Source organism: Borostomias antarcticus, assembly GCF_949987555.1.
Source record: "Borostomias antarcticus genome assembly, chromosome: 16".
Classification (NCBI taxonomy): domain Eukaryota; kingdom Metazoa; phylum Chordata; class Actinopteri; order Stomiiformes; family Stomiidae; genus Borostomias; species Borostomias antarcticus.
Genome location: NC_140249.1, coordinates 18,161,835 through 18,179,947, shown reverse-complemented (window position 1 = coordinate 18,179,947; position 18,113 = coordinate 18,161,835). Strand labels below are relative to the sequence as shown.

Sequence of the window (18,113 nt, the reverse complement as noted above, 5' to 3'; positions counted from 1 at the left end):
TGTAAACAGATTACTCCATTAGTCATGAGTTGTTAGACCTGGAGCGACTCAACAGCAGCCAATCACCATTCATTACCATCCGTATATGGAGCAGGCAGGCCCGTCTGGGAGATATGCCAGACCCTTATGCACTATGCATGCACGTCTTTTTTCCACATAACAGTAATATTCCCCCATCCGAGAAGTTTCTTTATATTGCACATACTAGCTGAATGATTCTCACGTTTCAATGATATTGCAGCCAGGGGAAAATCCAGCAGAACCTGCTGCTCTACTCGCTAGCCACCATAATTTGTGAGTGCCACCACACAGCTAACGGTCATTAGGCTATAGGCCTAGATTTTTGGGCTATAAGACGTGATTACACTTGATTGATTAGACATCATAGTTACAGTATAACGTTAGGCCTTTCTGATTTTATTAGCCTATACCCTATAGCCTACTTTTTGGTTGCGGTGTAGCTTAACGTTAGTTGTTGAGGCACAGTTGGCTTGTTATATTGTTGCAGTGATTGACTTTAATGTTAACCCCAAGCCCCCAGGATCAGCTTGGTGCATTGAAGCCAGCATGGGCTTAGAGGCCAAGCTCGGTATTGCAAGTCACGTGACGGCATGCGGCCCAAAAGGCTTGTTTCTACTAGAAATAGATTATAATAGATAAGGCTAGCAGAGGAAACCTTTTTTTTTCTGGGTATCATTCAGCATCAGAGACCAATCTAAAAACGATCAACTTTTAACTCATTGACGTTTTTTTTTTTTTTTTTAAGCCACCAATAGCCTACCTATAACGTATTGAGCCGATTTTAGAAATATGCTGTGAACGAGCCTCAGGGATGCTGGGCGCGTGTTCATGAGTCCTGTGAACTTGGCGGAAGACATCTCACCATAGGAAGACCCACCCTACTCTGCCTCTGATTGGCTAGTTTATTGGAGATTTGGGAAGTAATGTTTATTGACGTCTGCCAACTATATTAGCCTATTAGTTGAAACCATGCTTTTAGCAATCAACCTGCTATATAAATGATCATGAAATATGGTTACTTTAGGAAATCGTTGGAAAAGATCTAGAGGGTAAGTGGGTCAACATCGAATAACTTAGCTAACATTATCTAATGTTACATTTCCTTATATTAACGTCAACTGTATTGATACTGTATATAGGTAGCTATGCTAACGTTAGCTAATGCTAACGTTACATTCAGAGGTTTCAGATGTATTTCAATTTTAACTTCATGTTGAGCAAGCTCAATGTGACATTGTTCATACATTACTTACAGTCTGTTTTTATCTAGTTTGGGTCTGGCATTATTTAGCTATAGTGGCCTGATGTTTGCAGCTGCCACTATATTTAGCATTTGCCACATTATAAATCAAAGTGGTCTATCATGCATGGGTAGTGTAATGACCTGAAGGCATTATTACCACATTGCAAGTAAGCATGCCATGTCATTTGTAGCTCACGTTACCAATTTTGGCCTAAAATGATTAATATTTAAAATCAATTAATATTGTAATTCTTCCTTGTCACAGCTCATTGTACATATATCATAATATAATCTCCTTGCTTTTGCTAATACTCAGCTCTCTTATCAAACTTTATGCTAGGAAAGAAATCTGGGTGTGAGAAAGAAATCTGTGCGCTTGTGCTCATCCAGGCTGTTGTCATCTCCCACCTAGACTCCTGCAACTCTCTACTTGCTGACATCCTGCAGCGTTGGCCATCAGACTCCTGGAGAAAGCTGCTGCTCACCTCGTGTTCAACGGCCCCATGCTCTTCCACCCAATTTCCCTACTCCGTTCTCTGCACTGGCTCCCTGTAGCAGCTCCCATCCAGTTTAAAGGAGTAGTAAAGGGAAAATGCATGCAAATTACGTCACTGAATTATCCCCTCGGTGAGCCTCTTGTCTTTGAAATCGAGAGTTTAACATGTTTTTGAATGATTTATCAAGATGCCCACCCATATCCATTGTATGACCTAAACAGTGGTAGAGCAATTATCAGACTTTCTCAAAAGTGCTAGTTTTGTCAACGTTTTGATCTGAACCATTGTATATGATCATAAGTAACCTTAAAACAGGGCTAAACATGCATTTTCCCTTTACTACTCCTTTAAGACTGGTTCTAGCCTACAGGACAAATGAAATGAACAGCTCCTTTCTACCTGCAGGCCATGGTCAAACCCTACACCCCCACCCAACCACTTTTCTCTGCTGCCTGTGATCGACTCCCCCGTCGCTCCGAGGCCCCTACGGTCACAGCTCTTTTCTTTCCTAGCCCTGCAGTCGTGGAATGAACTGCCCACTGAAGTCAGAACAGAGCCAATAAGACACTGCTCATAGTAAGCCTAGTTATGATTGATTAACTTGGACTGTTTCCTATCTCCTTCTCAGTCATTAAAACATGCCCAGTGTTTCACAATACAATGAATTGACCTTTGACCCCCACAATGTAATCAGTTAATCCTTGAGTCCAACTGGACATTTTACCCAAATATGAACAAATAACGTTAAGCCTTTCTTGAGATATTGTGTTCATCAGGCCAAAAACATTTTGTGAGGTCACAGTGACCTTGAACTTTGACCTTTGACCCCCACACATAAGCAGTTCATCATTGAGTGCAAATGAACATTTCTACCAAAGGGGAAGAAATTCCATTAATGTGTTCCCGAGATATTGCATTAACAAACATCGGACGGACGGACCATAATGCCTCCGGCCAGGCTATCGCCTGGTGGAGGCATAAAAATCATATCACAGCAAAATGGAGTATGCATTAGCATTTTTATTCTGCAACTTGAACTCTTGTTGAGCTACCTGCTATGTGAGAAGCCATGGTTTCACACTGACTTAAACATCACAACCACAAGGTGTAGCATGGAGGTTTCAGCAGTTTCAACAAAATAAAAAAGGCACCTTGATGGGCAAAAACCAAAGACTAAACAATAAAACCAAGGTATACACTCAAATGGAGAATAAAAGACAAAGCTTACAGACTTACAAGTTGGCACAGGACAACACCAGGGACAATGCAAAGTTACAGCAAATAATGAACAGACAAAGAACAAGAAGGTAGCTGCATGTAGGCTATACACAGACTAACAAGACAGGTGGAAACCAATAAAACAATCAGTGGCACAGGTTCAGGCACAGGCTCAATCAAAGTCCATTTAGCCAGTTGTAGTCTTATGGTCTGCTATTGGGACAGGGTTGCCAATAACATGATGGAGACATTGTGGAGACACACTATATTGTGAGTAGTGTATTTTTTCCTGTATGAACAGTGGTAGTTTGAGGGGACTGACTTCAAATACTGTCAAAAATACAGTTTTCACACTGCATCCACCATGTCATGAAAATTGTCTTTTTCATGAACATTGGAGATTTATTGAGTATTTGCTGTAGCTGCATACAGTACTATTTACAGTAAAACATTTTGATGCGCTGAATTTTTGATATTTCTATAATTTCAAACCTGTGAAGATCTCTTGTGGAGGACAGTCTGAAGATGCAGTGTAGCAGTTGTGGTGTCAATTGACCAAAAACTGTGAGAGGAGTAGGGTTTGATAGGTTTTACAGTTTTTGAGAAAAACATTTATGGACTTAATAATTCCGGCCAGCTCAAAACATATGGAAGCCTCTGCTCACTTGGGCCTATATTTTGGTGGTGGTTGCAAAGTGACAGCACGTACGGCTGATTTGTTTGTTTGTTTTAAGCTTTAAACTTTAGACGCTTGCTGTAGGCTAGCGCCACCATCAGGACTATTGGCCCACAATGCCAGTTGAGGACTTCTGGCAAAGGACTGGACCTACAGTATGTGCAAAGTTTGGTGATTTTTCATGCATGGGAAGTCAGACTTACTAGGAAGAAGAACAATGGGAATACAAGCTGAAGCTGCCGGGCCGTAAATATGCCATGAGTGTTAATTTATAGGATATTTTTAGGATGAATTTCTACATTTTAATATCCCTTGTCATACTCTAAACATTTTACCGGTACATTTATATGCTTCTGAATGACATTTTGACACTCCATAGAGCTCAATAGCTCCCTTAGTTTAATACTTAGCAACACGAATATTTCTGGGTCAAAAAGGGGTAAGAGTTAAGTCATTTAATAGTATATGTAGGCTGTGTATCTTTTTAGCGTCACAGATTCTGCTCTTGTGTCCTCCTCTCTCACCTTTACCGTGTAATAAAGTTAACCAATCATTACCTCGGGGGTGGCGCTTCAACGGACCACTCGGCCAGTGCGCGTGGTGAAGTTTAGCACACATGTGAAGATGAAGACCTCTTAACAGCTGTTGATATGGAAAGCATATTATGCTACCGTAGCTACTATGGTAATTTTATCGACCTAGAGCTCATTATTCTTGAGCGCCCTTTCCGTCAGGAAAGAAATTGGTGGTGATGCAATCACAGCTTGATTCTGGTGAAAGCACCCAGGATCGCCTTAACAAAGAGGATGGCGAACACTTGGAATCATACGGACAGTTTTTACAACCGTTCCGGGATGAATCAGGACCGTTTCAGCAGTGTGGAAGACATAGATGTGATCGCGGACGGTAGTCCAACTTTACGCATCATGATTTCCATCGTGTACTCTGTTGTGTGCGCCGCGGGTTTGGTTGGAAATCTATTGGTTTTTTTCCTGATGAAAGTAAGACAAGGGAGAAAGAGGTCCACCATTAACGTTTTTATTCTAAATCTTGCAATGACGGACTTCCAGTTCGTGCTGACATTGCCTTTCTGGGCAGTGGACAACGCTCTGGACTTCAGTTGGCCGTTTGGAAACGCCATGTGTAAGATAATTCTCTCAGTCACTGTAATGAACATGTACGCCAGCGTGTTCTTTCTCACTGCTATGAGTGTTACGCGCTACTGGTCTGTTGCTTCGGCTCTAAAAGACCGGACGCGATGCGGTTGTTGCTCGGTGAGATGGGTGAGCGCGGTGCTCTGGGTCTCGGCCACCGTGGCCACCGCGCCAACGATGATATTCTCCACAGCGACAAACATAGCTGGTGAAAAACTCTGCCTTCTCAGGTTCCCGGAAGGCCAGCACTGGTTGGCTCTTTACCACTTACAGAAAATCCTTATTGCGTTTGTGTTGCCAATGCTCATTGTGACAGTTTGCTACTTGTTGCTTCTCCGGTTCGTTCGTTTGCGGAGTATGAACAACAATCATGTTAAACGAAGGTCTAGAGTCACCAAATCTGTAACCATTGTGGTCCTTTCATTTTTTTTGTGCTGGATGCCAAATCATGCGATCACTTTCTGGGGCGTCCTGGTGAAATTTAGTGTAGTTAATTGGGACAAGTCCTATTATATAGTTCACACATATGTTTTCCCTGTGACCGTTTGCCTTGCGCATGCCAATAGCTGCTTGAACCCAGTTTGGTACTGCCTTATGCGACGAGAGTTCAGGAAAATGCTGAAGGATTTATTTTGGCGGATTTCTTCGCCAGCGATTTCTAACACCTGTCAACGGCCGTTTTCGGGGACTATGAAAGCTGACCAAGATGACTCACAGATAGTCATGCCGTTGAATGTTATGGAAATTGACCACTTTCGGCTATCCATTGTAAATGGACAATGTGACTCTTCTGTGGATAACCAGCCACAAATGTAACTTGATTCGGTGCAAGTAACAAGGAATGGAAACAAAAGAGCAAAACAGGTCAAGTATTTCTTGACTATGGGCACATTTTATTTGAGGGAAATCTGAATGTGAACAAAAGAAAAACCCAACTGTGCCAAATTGCGCACAGGACGCACGGTGCGACGAGCATTAGCTCCCCGTTCGCAAACAAATGACGTCAAGCTGCTTCTTCGCCGTGTACAGACGTGTCATAAATTATACTAATTTAAACTAATGCTTTTATGGACGAAAGGTAAGCTATTTATAGGCTAGGCTATTTCTTATATTGCCATTTTGAACATTAGGCTCGATGCCCGATTAACAAGTAATTGTTTACCAATTCACAGTATTCTATTCCGTTAAATGATGTGTTAGTGTAGCCTACGTGTGTTCGAGGACATTATGGTGATGGGGGGACGCTCTGCGACAATCCTGGCTAATGTTTCAAGCGTTCAACCCAATGAGGCATAGCAAGAAATATCCATAAACATCCGTGTCGTGAACGGTTTTAAGGTTTCTGTGACTATAGTGCCTGTGAATTATTGTGTAAACTCCAGTAAATGAATGTAAAGACTGCCATTTGAACCTTAATAGCATTGCGTAAAATGAATTGATTCCAACACCATGTATGCTTGTCAAAATATATAGTGAAGTGTGTGTTGCTTTTGATTGTATGTATGACTCAATGTAATGTCCTCTGGTGTAAAGGCTACAATACAAGCTACAAACAACGGAATGCGCGCCAAATTCACAATGAACCAACGCATATCTCGGTCGTACAAGTCACCATAGTGACTGACGCGAAAGCATTAAGTGGATGTCACGGTCCATCAATTATTAATCAGATTCGTATTATTCTTGGCAAGAAAACAATAACTGAAAAACTGTTAATGGGGAATAGGGAAATAGGGAATCACCGTATGCACAAGTCTGAAGTCAACTAACAATAATGTATCTTAGACCATAACTAATTGGGTTTGTTTAAATTATTCTAGTGATGTGTATGTGTTTTTGTGCGTGGCTGTAAGCCAGAGTACCTAGTATAGCGTTTGTCCGGTTATCACTCCCTCCGTCACTTCGGACAATGTTGGCCTGAATTTCTCTGTTGGCACCACAAGAGGCAGTAGTCCCAGCACACCAAAATGAAGAAGGACACCAAAATCCCGATCTCCACTGCACAAGAAGTGTAGTGGTGAGAGCATTGGACTCCCACTCGAGAAACTGGGAATTACTTTTTGGGACTATACCCCAAACCTCCACATGTTCATCCTTTCACTCCAACCTCTACGCCTTGCCTTATAGGTCAGATCCTGTCCCAATCCCAACCCTTATTCTAACCCCAACCCACACTAGGGACTGGAAGAAGGACACCAAAACCAACCAGCCAATCTCCACTGCACAAATAGAGTAGTGGTGAGAGCATTGGACTCCCACTCGGTGGATATGACTTTATGTTATCATCAGTGTAACTGCTTTAGCCACTGACCGCTACCATTAATGTTATGAAAGCTGCTGCTAGTTGTTGTGAGCTCATGAGCTAACTGGCTATCCCGCTCTTATTGTGCTGGATTAGCATTGGAACTGATGTGTCCAGGCGACAAGACCTATCTTAATTTCAGACATTATTTCATGTCATTTCAATTCACAGCTATTTCAGTGGCATGACTAGCTTCCTTCCTACCAGTCCTACCACGTATTTCTATCATTTTGGCCACCCTATTTAAATCAAAGGGGTGGCCAAAATAATAGCAACACATGCTAATACAATTCAATAGCATCACAAACTACATCCTCCAAAATTATCATATTGTTGAATCACCACCTCTCGTAAACTGTTTCAGCATAAGTGGCCAGTGAGTGTATATATATACATACTTAAGCCTCATCGTGAAGCTAATGTTCATAAATATAATGCTATCCACATAGCAGCTTATGAATTGATGGAACTCCAGGGAATCAGTGAAAAGGCCAGTGTTGTTATAGGACTACACTGGTCAAAATAACTCAGTCTCTGTCCTGTTTCAAAACTTCCTTGGTTTAATTGTAATGGTTTCCATTTCACAAGCATTTACCACTGTTTTCATGGAGTCGTGCAGTGCACATAGACAGTCACAAGATGGCAGTACAACAACTATGTGAAATATAAAATACTCATGCAGACAAATAATATTGTACACTGTGGTGATTTTTATTGTTTTGCATGAGCCATTATGCATGTTTTGCGAGAAGAAGAAAAAACATCAACTAGCCTATGTTTTGCAAGTTATTGTGATGTGGTAAGCTTAGGGAAACAATACAAAGCATTTTTGCAAAGAAATTGTTAAAATCATCACAACAGTCCCTCTATACTTGTAAAAGTGATATGTGATGACAGTGTAACTGTAGGCCTAGTCACATTTACATGGAGCCTAATAATACGATTATAATAGGTTTAAAAGCCCAAACTGGATAAAAATGCTCCATATAAACACCTCAATCGATTGAAATTCAATTGGTTGCAGAGGGGTAGTGTAAACCTTTTCATAAACCGATCAAGTATCATGTAACGGATTAGCCTACTCTCTGGCTGTGTTCTTTCTGCGCATGCTCTTTGTCAAAGGGACGTACTTCTATCGATGGTAAATTGCTTACAAGCAGAATTGGACCACACTGGAGTGTTTTTAATCCAAACGCAGAACTGGACATTATTGGACGCCTAGACGGCAGGAAAATAAGGAATAACAACCTATTTAAACAAGTCCACAAAATGGCCAGTAGGAAAGTCAGTTGTTATCAAGCTGTTGCTTCATAAAGAGCATTACTGTAATGTTCTTTATGAAGCAACAGCTTGATAACAACTGACTCTCCTACTGGCCATTTTGTAATTATTGTAATTTACAATAACATGATAGATATCCATTAGAAAAGTCTTGAGCCTCCGTAACCATAGTAACTCACTCACGCCTGCCTGCTTTTCTGATTACATGCGTCGGCGCATATAAACACCACAACGTATTAGATCACATCCCATATAAACACCACAACGTATTAGATCACATCCCATATAAACACCACAACGTATTAGATCACATCCCATTTAAACAGTCGCCCCGAAATCTTCAATCGGATTAAATCAGATTGAAAAAAACTGCATTTAAATACAGCTAACGACTTCCCATATCTCTTAAATATACCTTGTTTAAGTCAGTGGAGGTTGGAGGTGTGTGCAGCTGCCTGCCTGGCTGCTCAATACTTTGCAGGGGGTCGGCTCACCGCCTTGGCAAACTCCTCGTAGTTGATACGGCCGTCAGTCCCAAAACCTGCCTGCTTCAGCATCTCATCCACTGAAGAAGAGGAGACAACTGTCCGTCAAGTAACGAATCTCATCCATGAACTCAAGTTCTACAACTACATTGCCTCTGCCTTGAAGCTGTACTTGAATTTACCACATATTTCCAAATGACAGGGGTTTCTTCTTTATTAAAGCTTATGAAAATATGTGTGTGATGGAGTTATCGAGTCATGCAGGCTAAATCATGAATTTCAAATAAATTCAGTATCAAAATCCCTTTTCTACAGACACGAGGTTATGAACTCAACCTCACAACAGCAACATAACCACTCTCTCTCTACATGTCACAGTGCGCCCTCCTTACCCTCCTTGTGGGTGAGTTTCTCTGCCCCCAGACATGTGAGTTTGGACCTGAGCTCCGAGGCCAGGATGTAGCCTTTATCCTGCTTGTCCGTCATCCTCAGGGCCTCGAGGATCTCAGCTGTGGGGTCCTCCTGCTGCAGCTGCCTGTGCATAATGACCAGGAAAGTGGAGAAGTCCAGCTCGCCACCCTTGTCTATAGCAGCATGGGGGAGAGTTTCAAATAGCTAATAAGTAAACAATATTCTGTGTTTACTTTTGTTGATTCTTTGTATGCATTTTAACCTGTGTGGAGCAGTTTGTGAGTCCTCTGTGAGAACTGCTATAAAATGTACTTACTTAATAATATAGCCTATTATATGATTATTGTATTACAGTAAGGTTTACAGGTTTAAACTTTTCAATAGCCTACTTTTTTGCCAACGAATGTTTGTTTTTATGGGAAAGCCACAGTGTCACAATTGAGTGAATGAATAAAGAGAGACAGAAAATGAGAGAAGAGCTGAACTGAAAGCCAGGAGGAGATGGGCAGTGATTTGGCCACCACTGCCGACCCACCAACAAGAATATTGGGAACAAGAATATTTGGCATTAATGAATATTGGGCCCCGTCTGATGACATCACCTCCCGGCCAAGGCTACCATTACTAGGTAGTTAATCTATTCAGGTGAGAATGGAAGCATCTCTAGATTTTCATACAAGCAAACAGATAGGCAGACAGACAGGAGTACAGTACCTATCTTGTGGATCAGCAGGTGTCTGTCCGCCTCAGCGAAAGTGGGGCTGGACCCCAGACAGCGCATGACTGTGATCAGGTCCTTGGCTTCGATTTTACCCTTGAGCTTCTTGTCATACAGTGAGAAGCATTCTTTGAATTCTGTAGGGCAGAGTTTGCAGTCATTTATACATACAGTAGGGTGTGTTAAGTTTGGGGTTCATTGGGCAATTTACATGTGAAGCATAAGGCACCAAAGTGCATCCATCCAAACAATTCTAAAAAAAATGCCTCGACCACTTGATTTCATTATTAATTTACCATTGACTTCGTTAATGATTATCTTCCACAAGTCGACTAGAAAATTGAAAACTGTAGCCTACACTAGGCCTAATGCGTCCTCTCAAAGTATAATGTGCGCAGGCAAGCGGAAAATTAGGCGGAATGCGCATTTATTGTTGCAATGCCTTAATGATCTGCTGAAATAGAATAATATACTGCATTTCCCATTTATATCCATAATTCGTGAATACAAGTAGGCTATCCAGGATAAACTATGCGAAATTTTCCATCGGAAAGAGGCGGTTGTAAATTGGTTAGGCTGTTGAATAGCCAGTAGCCTAGCCAAAACTATTTTAACAGCGATTAAACCTGAATATGTTTTGTAGCACAACTGCGAAAAATAGATGTCATGTCATTTAATCCACCGTCGTTGATTTACCATTTATTTGATCTTGTGTCAGGAACTTTGCCTACAACAAAGTAGAAAAAATTAATGAATTAAACAATTATTTCTTAATAACGAACAACTTCACGGGCCTCAGGTTAATTCAGTTGACGTACGCTACTTTACCATTGTGGTCCTCGAGATCTCGTCCCTCCGTGCTGATCATGAGCAGACTGATCCTTGCTGGCTCTGCAGGCTACGCTATTTTGAAGTGCACGAAATCGATACAGTGTTACCATGAGCACGCTACACCACTAGCCTACTTGGTCTGCCATCACTAGACTGGCTGGAACAAACGTATGCTGCCTGGTGGTGATCGATTTCGTTCTTTGATTTCATCAAGTTTGACCTACATCCACTTGCTATTAAACGGTTGGGACTACTTTAAAAGCATCAACCAACATATTTCTGGTGTGAATATATCATATTCCAGTAGCAAGAATATCGGACTACACCAAGGATGAAGCTTTTGGCCTTGCATTCACTATTCAGACAGCAAGGCCCTGTAACACCACAAACATAGCCTACCATATGTTGTTAAGATTAACATTAAAAACCAACTTTTATTTGTAATGTAAGATAGGGTATGCATAGAAAAATATACAATAGGAAAATAAATAGGTAATGTTTCAATTGTAGCTACCAGAGCAAAATACCAGGAGACAGTAAAATAGGTAAGGTCAAAATCCTAAAACGTCCTCGTAAATCATAAGAAAGCATAATCTACAGTGTAAAGTGACATAGTAAAGATATCATCGGACAAACTCAATATTTTCCTCGGCCTTGATTCAATACCTGGTCACTTGTCAAACAATATGACCAGAGTCGCACATCAATTATCAATGGGAGAAAATAAGACAAATACAGGAATCTCAAATAAAGTATCAACAATCCCAAGTTGATTCCCCTTGATAAACATTACAAATCATTTCAGAGGTATTTCAGGTCTTTGGCAGTTGGCACTATCCAAAGCTATCTTCCATCACTTGCATAGCATCTCTGATGCATTTTCTTTTTGTAAAATACATTTCTGTGATTACTTTCTCTTAAGGGTAGCCATCTTTGTAGTTTTCCTCTCCATCTCTTTTCTGCCACCTGTTAAAGCACCACCAGGATACTGTTTGCCAGCACCACGACCGAGTGTGTGACCTATGACCTCCCTGGCTGGTGCCTGTCTCTGATGTGGAGAGTGTAGAAGGCCCAGGGCTCCGGGATGTAGATGACCCCGGGGTACTTCCTCTTCAGGACCTGGTCGCTCCACAGACAGGCCACCCAGACGCTGACCAGCCCCAGGGCCACAGAGAAGCTGTAGAGGAGGAACAGGCCGTTGCCGTCGGGGACCAGGCCCTTCCGTTTCTGGTGCATCACAGTGGCGGTCATGGCGAAGAAGGTGAAGATGAAGAGGATGAAGATTTGACCCTCAGTAATCAGGTACCTTTTGGAGGGGCAGGGATGGGAGGTGAGATATCAGCGGTCACTCTCTCTGTCACTCACCTTCTCTCTTCTTTGTTTTTATGTCCTTGCCTCCCTCCGTAGTTTGCAATCTCTTTCATTATTTATTCATGAAGAGCGGGAATGGGGGAGGGGGGTAGATGACAGACAGGGGGGGTAGATGACAGACGGAGGGGGGTAGAGAGAGGAGGAGAGCAGGACTGGAACCAGGGTCAAAACCTATTCCACAGGTATCTGGTCAGGAGAAGCTATCTTTAACGCAACACCAAACTCAAACACATCTAACTAAATCAACACTAGAGGATATGTATAGATAGATATGGGGGGGGTGACAATGAACAAGTTCCTTTGATCAAACTTGAACCCCCCCATGGAAACTGGAATACCTTGTCTTATAAGTGTGTTTCAACAGGGAGTTTAGGGAGACCACTGGCAAGTAATTACTCTGCACTACCTGTGCAGCCTTGTGAAACACAGTTTATAAATAATTCCACAGATACAAAGTAGGCCTGAGAATAGAGCTTGGCGTGTAAGTAACACACACACACACACACGCACACACACATACTGTACCCCCCCCACATACATACATACATACATACAATACATACACACACACTACACACAGGAGGTGATACATTACATTCCACACACACACACAAACACACACACACACACACACACACACACACACACACACAGGTATCCCATGCCCACACCCTTCCCCCAGGGCAAGGTCGTTGTTTTCTCTGGGTGGGTGTAGAGAAGCTACTATACAGTACTAGAATTACAAGGTTAATGTTACACCAGAGGTGTTGTACGGAGAAACTGACCAATAGTAGACAGAGCTGGGACCCAATAGGAGCCAGGCTGGGAGGGGCATCCTCTTCTCCTCCTTGATGTGTGTGAAACAACCGGTGAAGTAGAGGAAGAGAATGAGGAAGAAGGGAACATACCTGGACAAAAGAAGATTAATGGGACTACCAACATTATGGTTCACTATTCCCATGACTGTTTTCTACTGCATTGAAAGAATACAAATGTGTAATTTCTCTTGAATTATATTATGAGAAAAAAAGAGAAAAAAGTTTTTTGAGGCGAATGGAAGAGAATACAAATTCAATGATCCTCTGTGAATGTGATGCAATGCTCCCTTCTACCTCTTAATAAAAGTATTTAAAAAAGAAAATGTGTTTCTTACCACATTGAATGGCCCAGCTTTTTATGGTAGTAGTAGAGGAGCTCAAAGGAATCTATCTGTAGTTTGAAAAGAGAGAGTAGTAGAACAACCACTCATTAACACAAACTACCCTAAGGGTATGACCAGTGTAGGGGTGATATGAGCAGTGTGATGGAGTACCAGTGAAGCAGGTTTGAGGTTCTTGATGATCGGGTTTTCTCGGACTGACAGGTGGAGCTGGTAGCCGCTCAGGAGAAGGCGGTGGTTGATGGAGTCACCCACCAGGTGGATGCTGGCACCCATGACGAAGGTGATGATGCAGAGGTAGACGGCGGCGCGCGGCAGGGTCTTGGGGCTGCGCTCTATCAGCTGGGACAGTGACAACCGTGAGCAGTTAGTGTGCAGAGACAGACATGCGCACACACCCATGGGGTTGCAGGGGTGCTCGCCCCAACTGACAGCAACGCTAAGGTCCTCTCTGTTCCATGTGACCTGCTGACACCCTCCTCATCTTCAACCCTCTGTCCAGACTACCTCCTCAACAAATCTTCATCAACATCAATGCCAATTTATGGTCAGTAAGATAAGTGTCATGCAGGCTGTGCTTGACTCAACCATTGGTTGAGACAGAAGAGCACAAGACCAATTTTCTCCTCGGGAGGATTATTAAGGATAACAACAAAATAACTCAAGTAAAGAAAGTAAAGGCTTCATCCCATACGGGCGAAGTGTTCAATTATGGGTGGGTATATGCATAACAAGATATAAATATTGATAACACTAAATTCGTGTCTCAAACTTTGCCTTGGTCCTGTACCTTGAGAAGCAGGAAGGGAGTGATGATATTGTACGCCATGTGGAAATAGTCGCCAGCACTGGGCCTGTTCAGAGAAAACCATTCTTCTGGGAGGATAAGCTGAAAGAGCACATTATATGATTCAGGAGGGAAGACATACATCCCTGGGAGCAGAAGCAGAACTGCTAAGGCTTCGTTGTACAGGATATTGTTTCACATACATGTATCCTGTCAACGTAAAATAATTACATAATTACACGTCGGCTTCTTTTAATGAAGTAGGCATCTACTGTACTGTACAAAGCCCTCCGAAATTGGGTTATAAAATCAATTGATTTTGATTGATGGGTGACTGCGTAATATTCAAATAAAAACTCCTAGAACAGGAATAAGCATAGTCTTACCATGACTATGGATCTCCCAAAGTCCAGCAACCAGTTCTGAAGAGTGAAATAGAACCACAGGTCCAGGTGGAACTTAGGTTTGAGCAGAGAACACTCTGTGTCTCTGGATCCATGCCTAGCATAGCAGAAAAACCCAAACACCACAATGTCAACGGGTTTAAGGGATGAAATAAGTACATAGGTCTACTGTACACAGAACTTGATAGTATCTCACAAAAGAATATCTCTGTACCTCTATCTGTGAATTTAGCTCTACATAATATGTGATTGTATCGGTGTTAAATTAATTGTAAATGTTTTGGACTTCTAATGGCAGGCATATTTTCTTCACATACTCATAAATGACCAGCTGTGCTTTCTCTTCTTTTAATTGTATTGTAGCTACAGTATTATACATAACCTAATTATAAGATGTCTGAGAGTGCCGTGACAATGCACCCCTCCCTAGTGTCTTTCCTGCAGGCTTCCCTGTGCCCGTCAGAAACGCCCCTGATGCCGAGAGGTCCACTCACCCCGTCTCCCTCTCCCCTCCCTAGTGTCTCTCTAGGTCCCTGAGTGTCCCCCCCTCCCCATGGATGTATTAATAGAACGGGGAAGTAGGCTAAATAGATTAAATCAGGTTCGACTATTTTAACGACTCTATAGAGTATTAATCCCCCCACCGAACCTGGACAGAAAAGTTGTCTGCATCGCAGAGTTTTGTCGTTTTCGCATTGCATGCATCTCTCTTCTGAATGGACCATTAAGATTCCACCAGCTGCCAGCGACCATTCCAGTGCTGTCCGTTTGGTTTAAACTTGCCAACGAAAATATGATGTCTGACTTCTCGAGCACAAAAAAAATCTGTGGGGTTATCTTTAGCTATAGGAATGGTTCAACTCCAGAAAAAGCGCGATGCCCAAACTTCTTCGTTGCCACTGCAGCTGGTTACAGGTTGACAGGTGACGTACGATGTAACAAAATAGCCTGAGTACCCTTCGGAACATGCATCTTCAACATGTGAGGCAAGCTGTGGGGCAATACACCTTCCAGCTCCTCTTTCCGTGAGATATGAGGAAATTGAAATTGAGAGAGGTTTAGTTGCACAGATAAACCGATAATCTGTTATTACATCCTCCCCCTTTATCAGAAGGGCATAATCGGATGTTGGCAGAAGGCAGTGGTTTATTATGAAGTAGGCTATGCACGCTCAGCCCAAATAAAGCCTCTGGTATAACTGTAGCTCCCATCCACTGGGATATTGCATCCGTTTTGATTCCTGAAATAATAACTGAAATACAGTATTTCCTGAAATAAACAGCAATGCCAAATCATGTTTTTCTCCATTGAGTGTAGATCATTGTGGTACAATCTTTGAGACAAAAAACATGGAACGGATAATTTAAGATAGGCCTAGTTACTTCTTTTATTCAGGATTAAACGAAAAGCAAAAATGAATGCTTGTCCATACGTTCCATGTCAGCACCTGCACGTGCAGATGTTTGGGGTGAGGTGCAGCAGGGGAAGAGATGTGGGAGCGTGGGATCCAGTGGAAGAAACAGAATAGAATATTAAGTTTATTGTACGGGTACAGGTACATTGGAATTCTTGTAATCGCATGTCCTTACAGTATTTTATCAGTGCTAATCACTTCCTCATTCCAGTCCTGGGTAGGCCTACTCAGCTAGACATTTAAAGGTTCTCAAACTGGCAATATACTATACTATCAGTTGTCTCAGTATCATCCTCATCTACTTATCCCATCCGATCATGGTTGACTGTCTGTGTCCATGATGTAGGCAGTGCAAATAAATAACGTTCAAGTACACAGTTGTGCATAGTGTTCAATTGATCAGGTCAGGTGTTGGTTCAAGTGTTTAAGTGTACAGTAGTGCAGAGTATTAGAGAACAGAACAACAGAAAATACCTATAATAGGTTATTGTATAAGCTACTGTCAAAAGACAGCTGACACAACATTTCAAACGAGACTCCTCAGATATCACATAAGGATTGTAATTTCTGGGTGCTGGTCTGTTAGATTCCCTTGTCCTCCACCAGCAGTCCTGGAAATCCGCTTGGCCCGTGCCTTGGGTTGAGTCTTGAGTTATGAATGGAATATGACAACTAAACTATTTATCCGCAGTTAGAAAAGTTCTTCATCACATCACACCTGAGAGATGTTGGTCTCTGAAGGAAGATATGAGGAGCAATTAGAGGAGAGGCTGGGTGTGGACCAGGAAATGAGGAGCTATTACTATATGGTCTATTTATCTGAAGCTCCTTCAGTGATATCACATTACTGTACCAATGATCAAGCTACTGGCCAATCAAGCGATGCAGATCCCTCAGTCATATAGGGATGAATACACCTCTCCACTATTACTAGTTCTGTTAGTCATGGTCACTGGTAATCTGAGTACCCAGAAGCTCTCATGTCACTGGTGACTTTAAATGGTAAATGGACTACACTTATACAGTTGTACTGTAGCGCTTTTATCCAAAGTGCTTTACAATGGCCTCTCATTCACCCTCGGCCTCTCATGTCACCCATTCACTCTAGGGTGACAAACCATATAGGGTCCCTAAATGGAAATGTACGCCCTAACCTGAGAAATCTTGGTGTTGTTTTCGATCAGTCTATGCACCTGGACAAGCATGTCTGACCCGCACCTGCTTTCTCCACCTCAGAAACATTGCAAAAATCAGGTCCAGTGTGTCTCGTGCTGAGCTGGAAATGTCTGTCCATGCATTTATATCCTCCGGGCTTGACTACTGTAACTCACTGTTCACCTGTCTTAACAAATCATTTGTGGGCCAGTTGCAACTGGTCCAAAATGCTGCTGCCAGGTTGCTCACCAGGTCAAAGAAGTCATGCCACATCACCCCCATCCTTGCCTCCCTACATAGGCTCCTAGTGCACCTCAGGATCCAGTTCAAGGTCCTGGTGTTCACCTACAGAGCCCTCCATGGTCAAGCCCCCCTACATCTGCGACCCCATCCACCTATACTTGTCGAGCCGGTTCCTGAAGTCGTCCGACCAGGGGCTCTTGATGGCTCGGACCAAGCTAAAGACTAAGGGTGACCAAGCCTTTGGGTCGGTGGCCCCTAGGCTCTGGAATGCACTCCCCCAAGACTTGAGAGCCTAGACATCTGAGAACTCTTTTACGAGACAGTTGAAGACTCACCTTTTAAGGCAGGCATTTGTAGCTCAACTACTGATTTTTTCTTTATTGTTGTGGTTTTTATGTTGTAGTAGGAGCTGCCTGTATTTTGTATGTGTGATTTGTATTTTTATTTATCCTCTGTTAAGCACTCTGTGCACTTGTGCTGTGAAGACGGATATATACTTACTTACTTACTTACTTACTTACTTACTTACATCCTTACTTACCTCATAAGTAACTGATGCGTGCGATATGTTTAGCTATCTTACCTCTCTACCTTATAGCTGCAAAAAGTCTTATGGAGCTTGTCCTCTAGCAACTTTACTTTTGGTAATTTCAAATTAACGTGGAACTTTAGTTCAGCCAAACCTGAATATACAATGAAACGCGGATCATTTATTTATAGATCATTTCTCAGTCGGAGACATT

At 42.3% G+C, this 18,113-nt stretch overlaps 3 protein-coding genes across 3 annotated transcripts; 1 reads left to right on the top strand and 2 right to left on the bottom strand.

Annotated features, from left to right (window-relative positions):
- Positions 1–4,461: 4,461 nt before the first annotated feature.
- On the top strand, positions 4,462–5,625 carry rxfp3.3b (relaxin family peptide receptor 3.3b; the record flags this gene model as incomplete). Its single annotated transcript, XM_084451346.1, has 1 exon — positions 4,462–5,625. One exon carries the CDS (start codon positions 4,462–4,464, stop codon positions 5,623–5,625), a length of 1,164 nt encoding a protein of 387 aa, XP_084307472.1.
- Positions 5,626–8,859: 3,234 nt separating this feature from the next.
- calml4b (calmodulin-like 4b) lies at positions 8,860–10,983 on the bottom strand (the record flags this gene model as incomplete). Its single annotated transcript, XM_084451345.1, has 5 exons — positions 8,860–8,957; positions 9,270–9,461; positions 10,003–10,143; positions 10,703–10,733; positions 10,972–10,983. The coding sequence occupies 5 exons, from the start codon at positions 10,981–10,983 to the stop codon at positions 8,860–8,862; spliced, it is 474 nt and encodes a 157-aa protein (XP_084307471.1).
- Positions 10,984–11,857: 874 nt separating this feature from the next.
- On the bottom strand, positions 11,858–17,409 carry cln6b (CLN6 transmembrane ER protein b; the record flags this gene model as incomplete). The annotated part of the gene is made up of 8 exons (XM_084451344.1): positions 11,858–12,143; positions 12,994–13,116; positions 13,362–13,417; positions 13,521–13,709; positions 14,158–14,256; positions 14,541–14,655; positions 16,691–16,707; positions 17,377–17,409. 8 exons carry the CDS (start codon positions 17,407–17,409, stop codon positions 11,858–11,860), a joined length of 918 nt encoding a protein of 305 aa, XP_084307470.1.
- Positions 17,410–18,113: the final 704 nt, after the last annotated feature.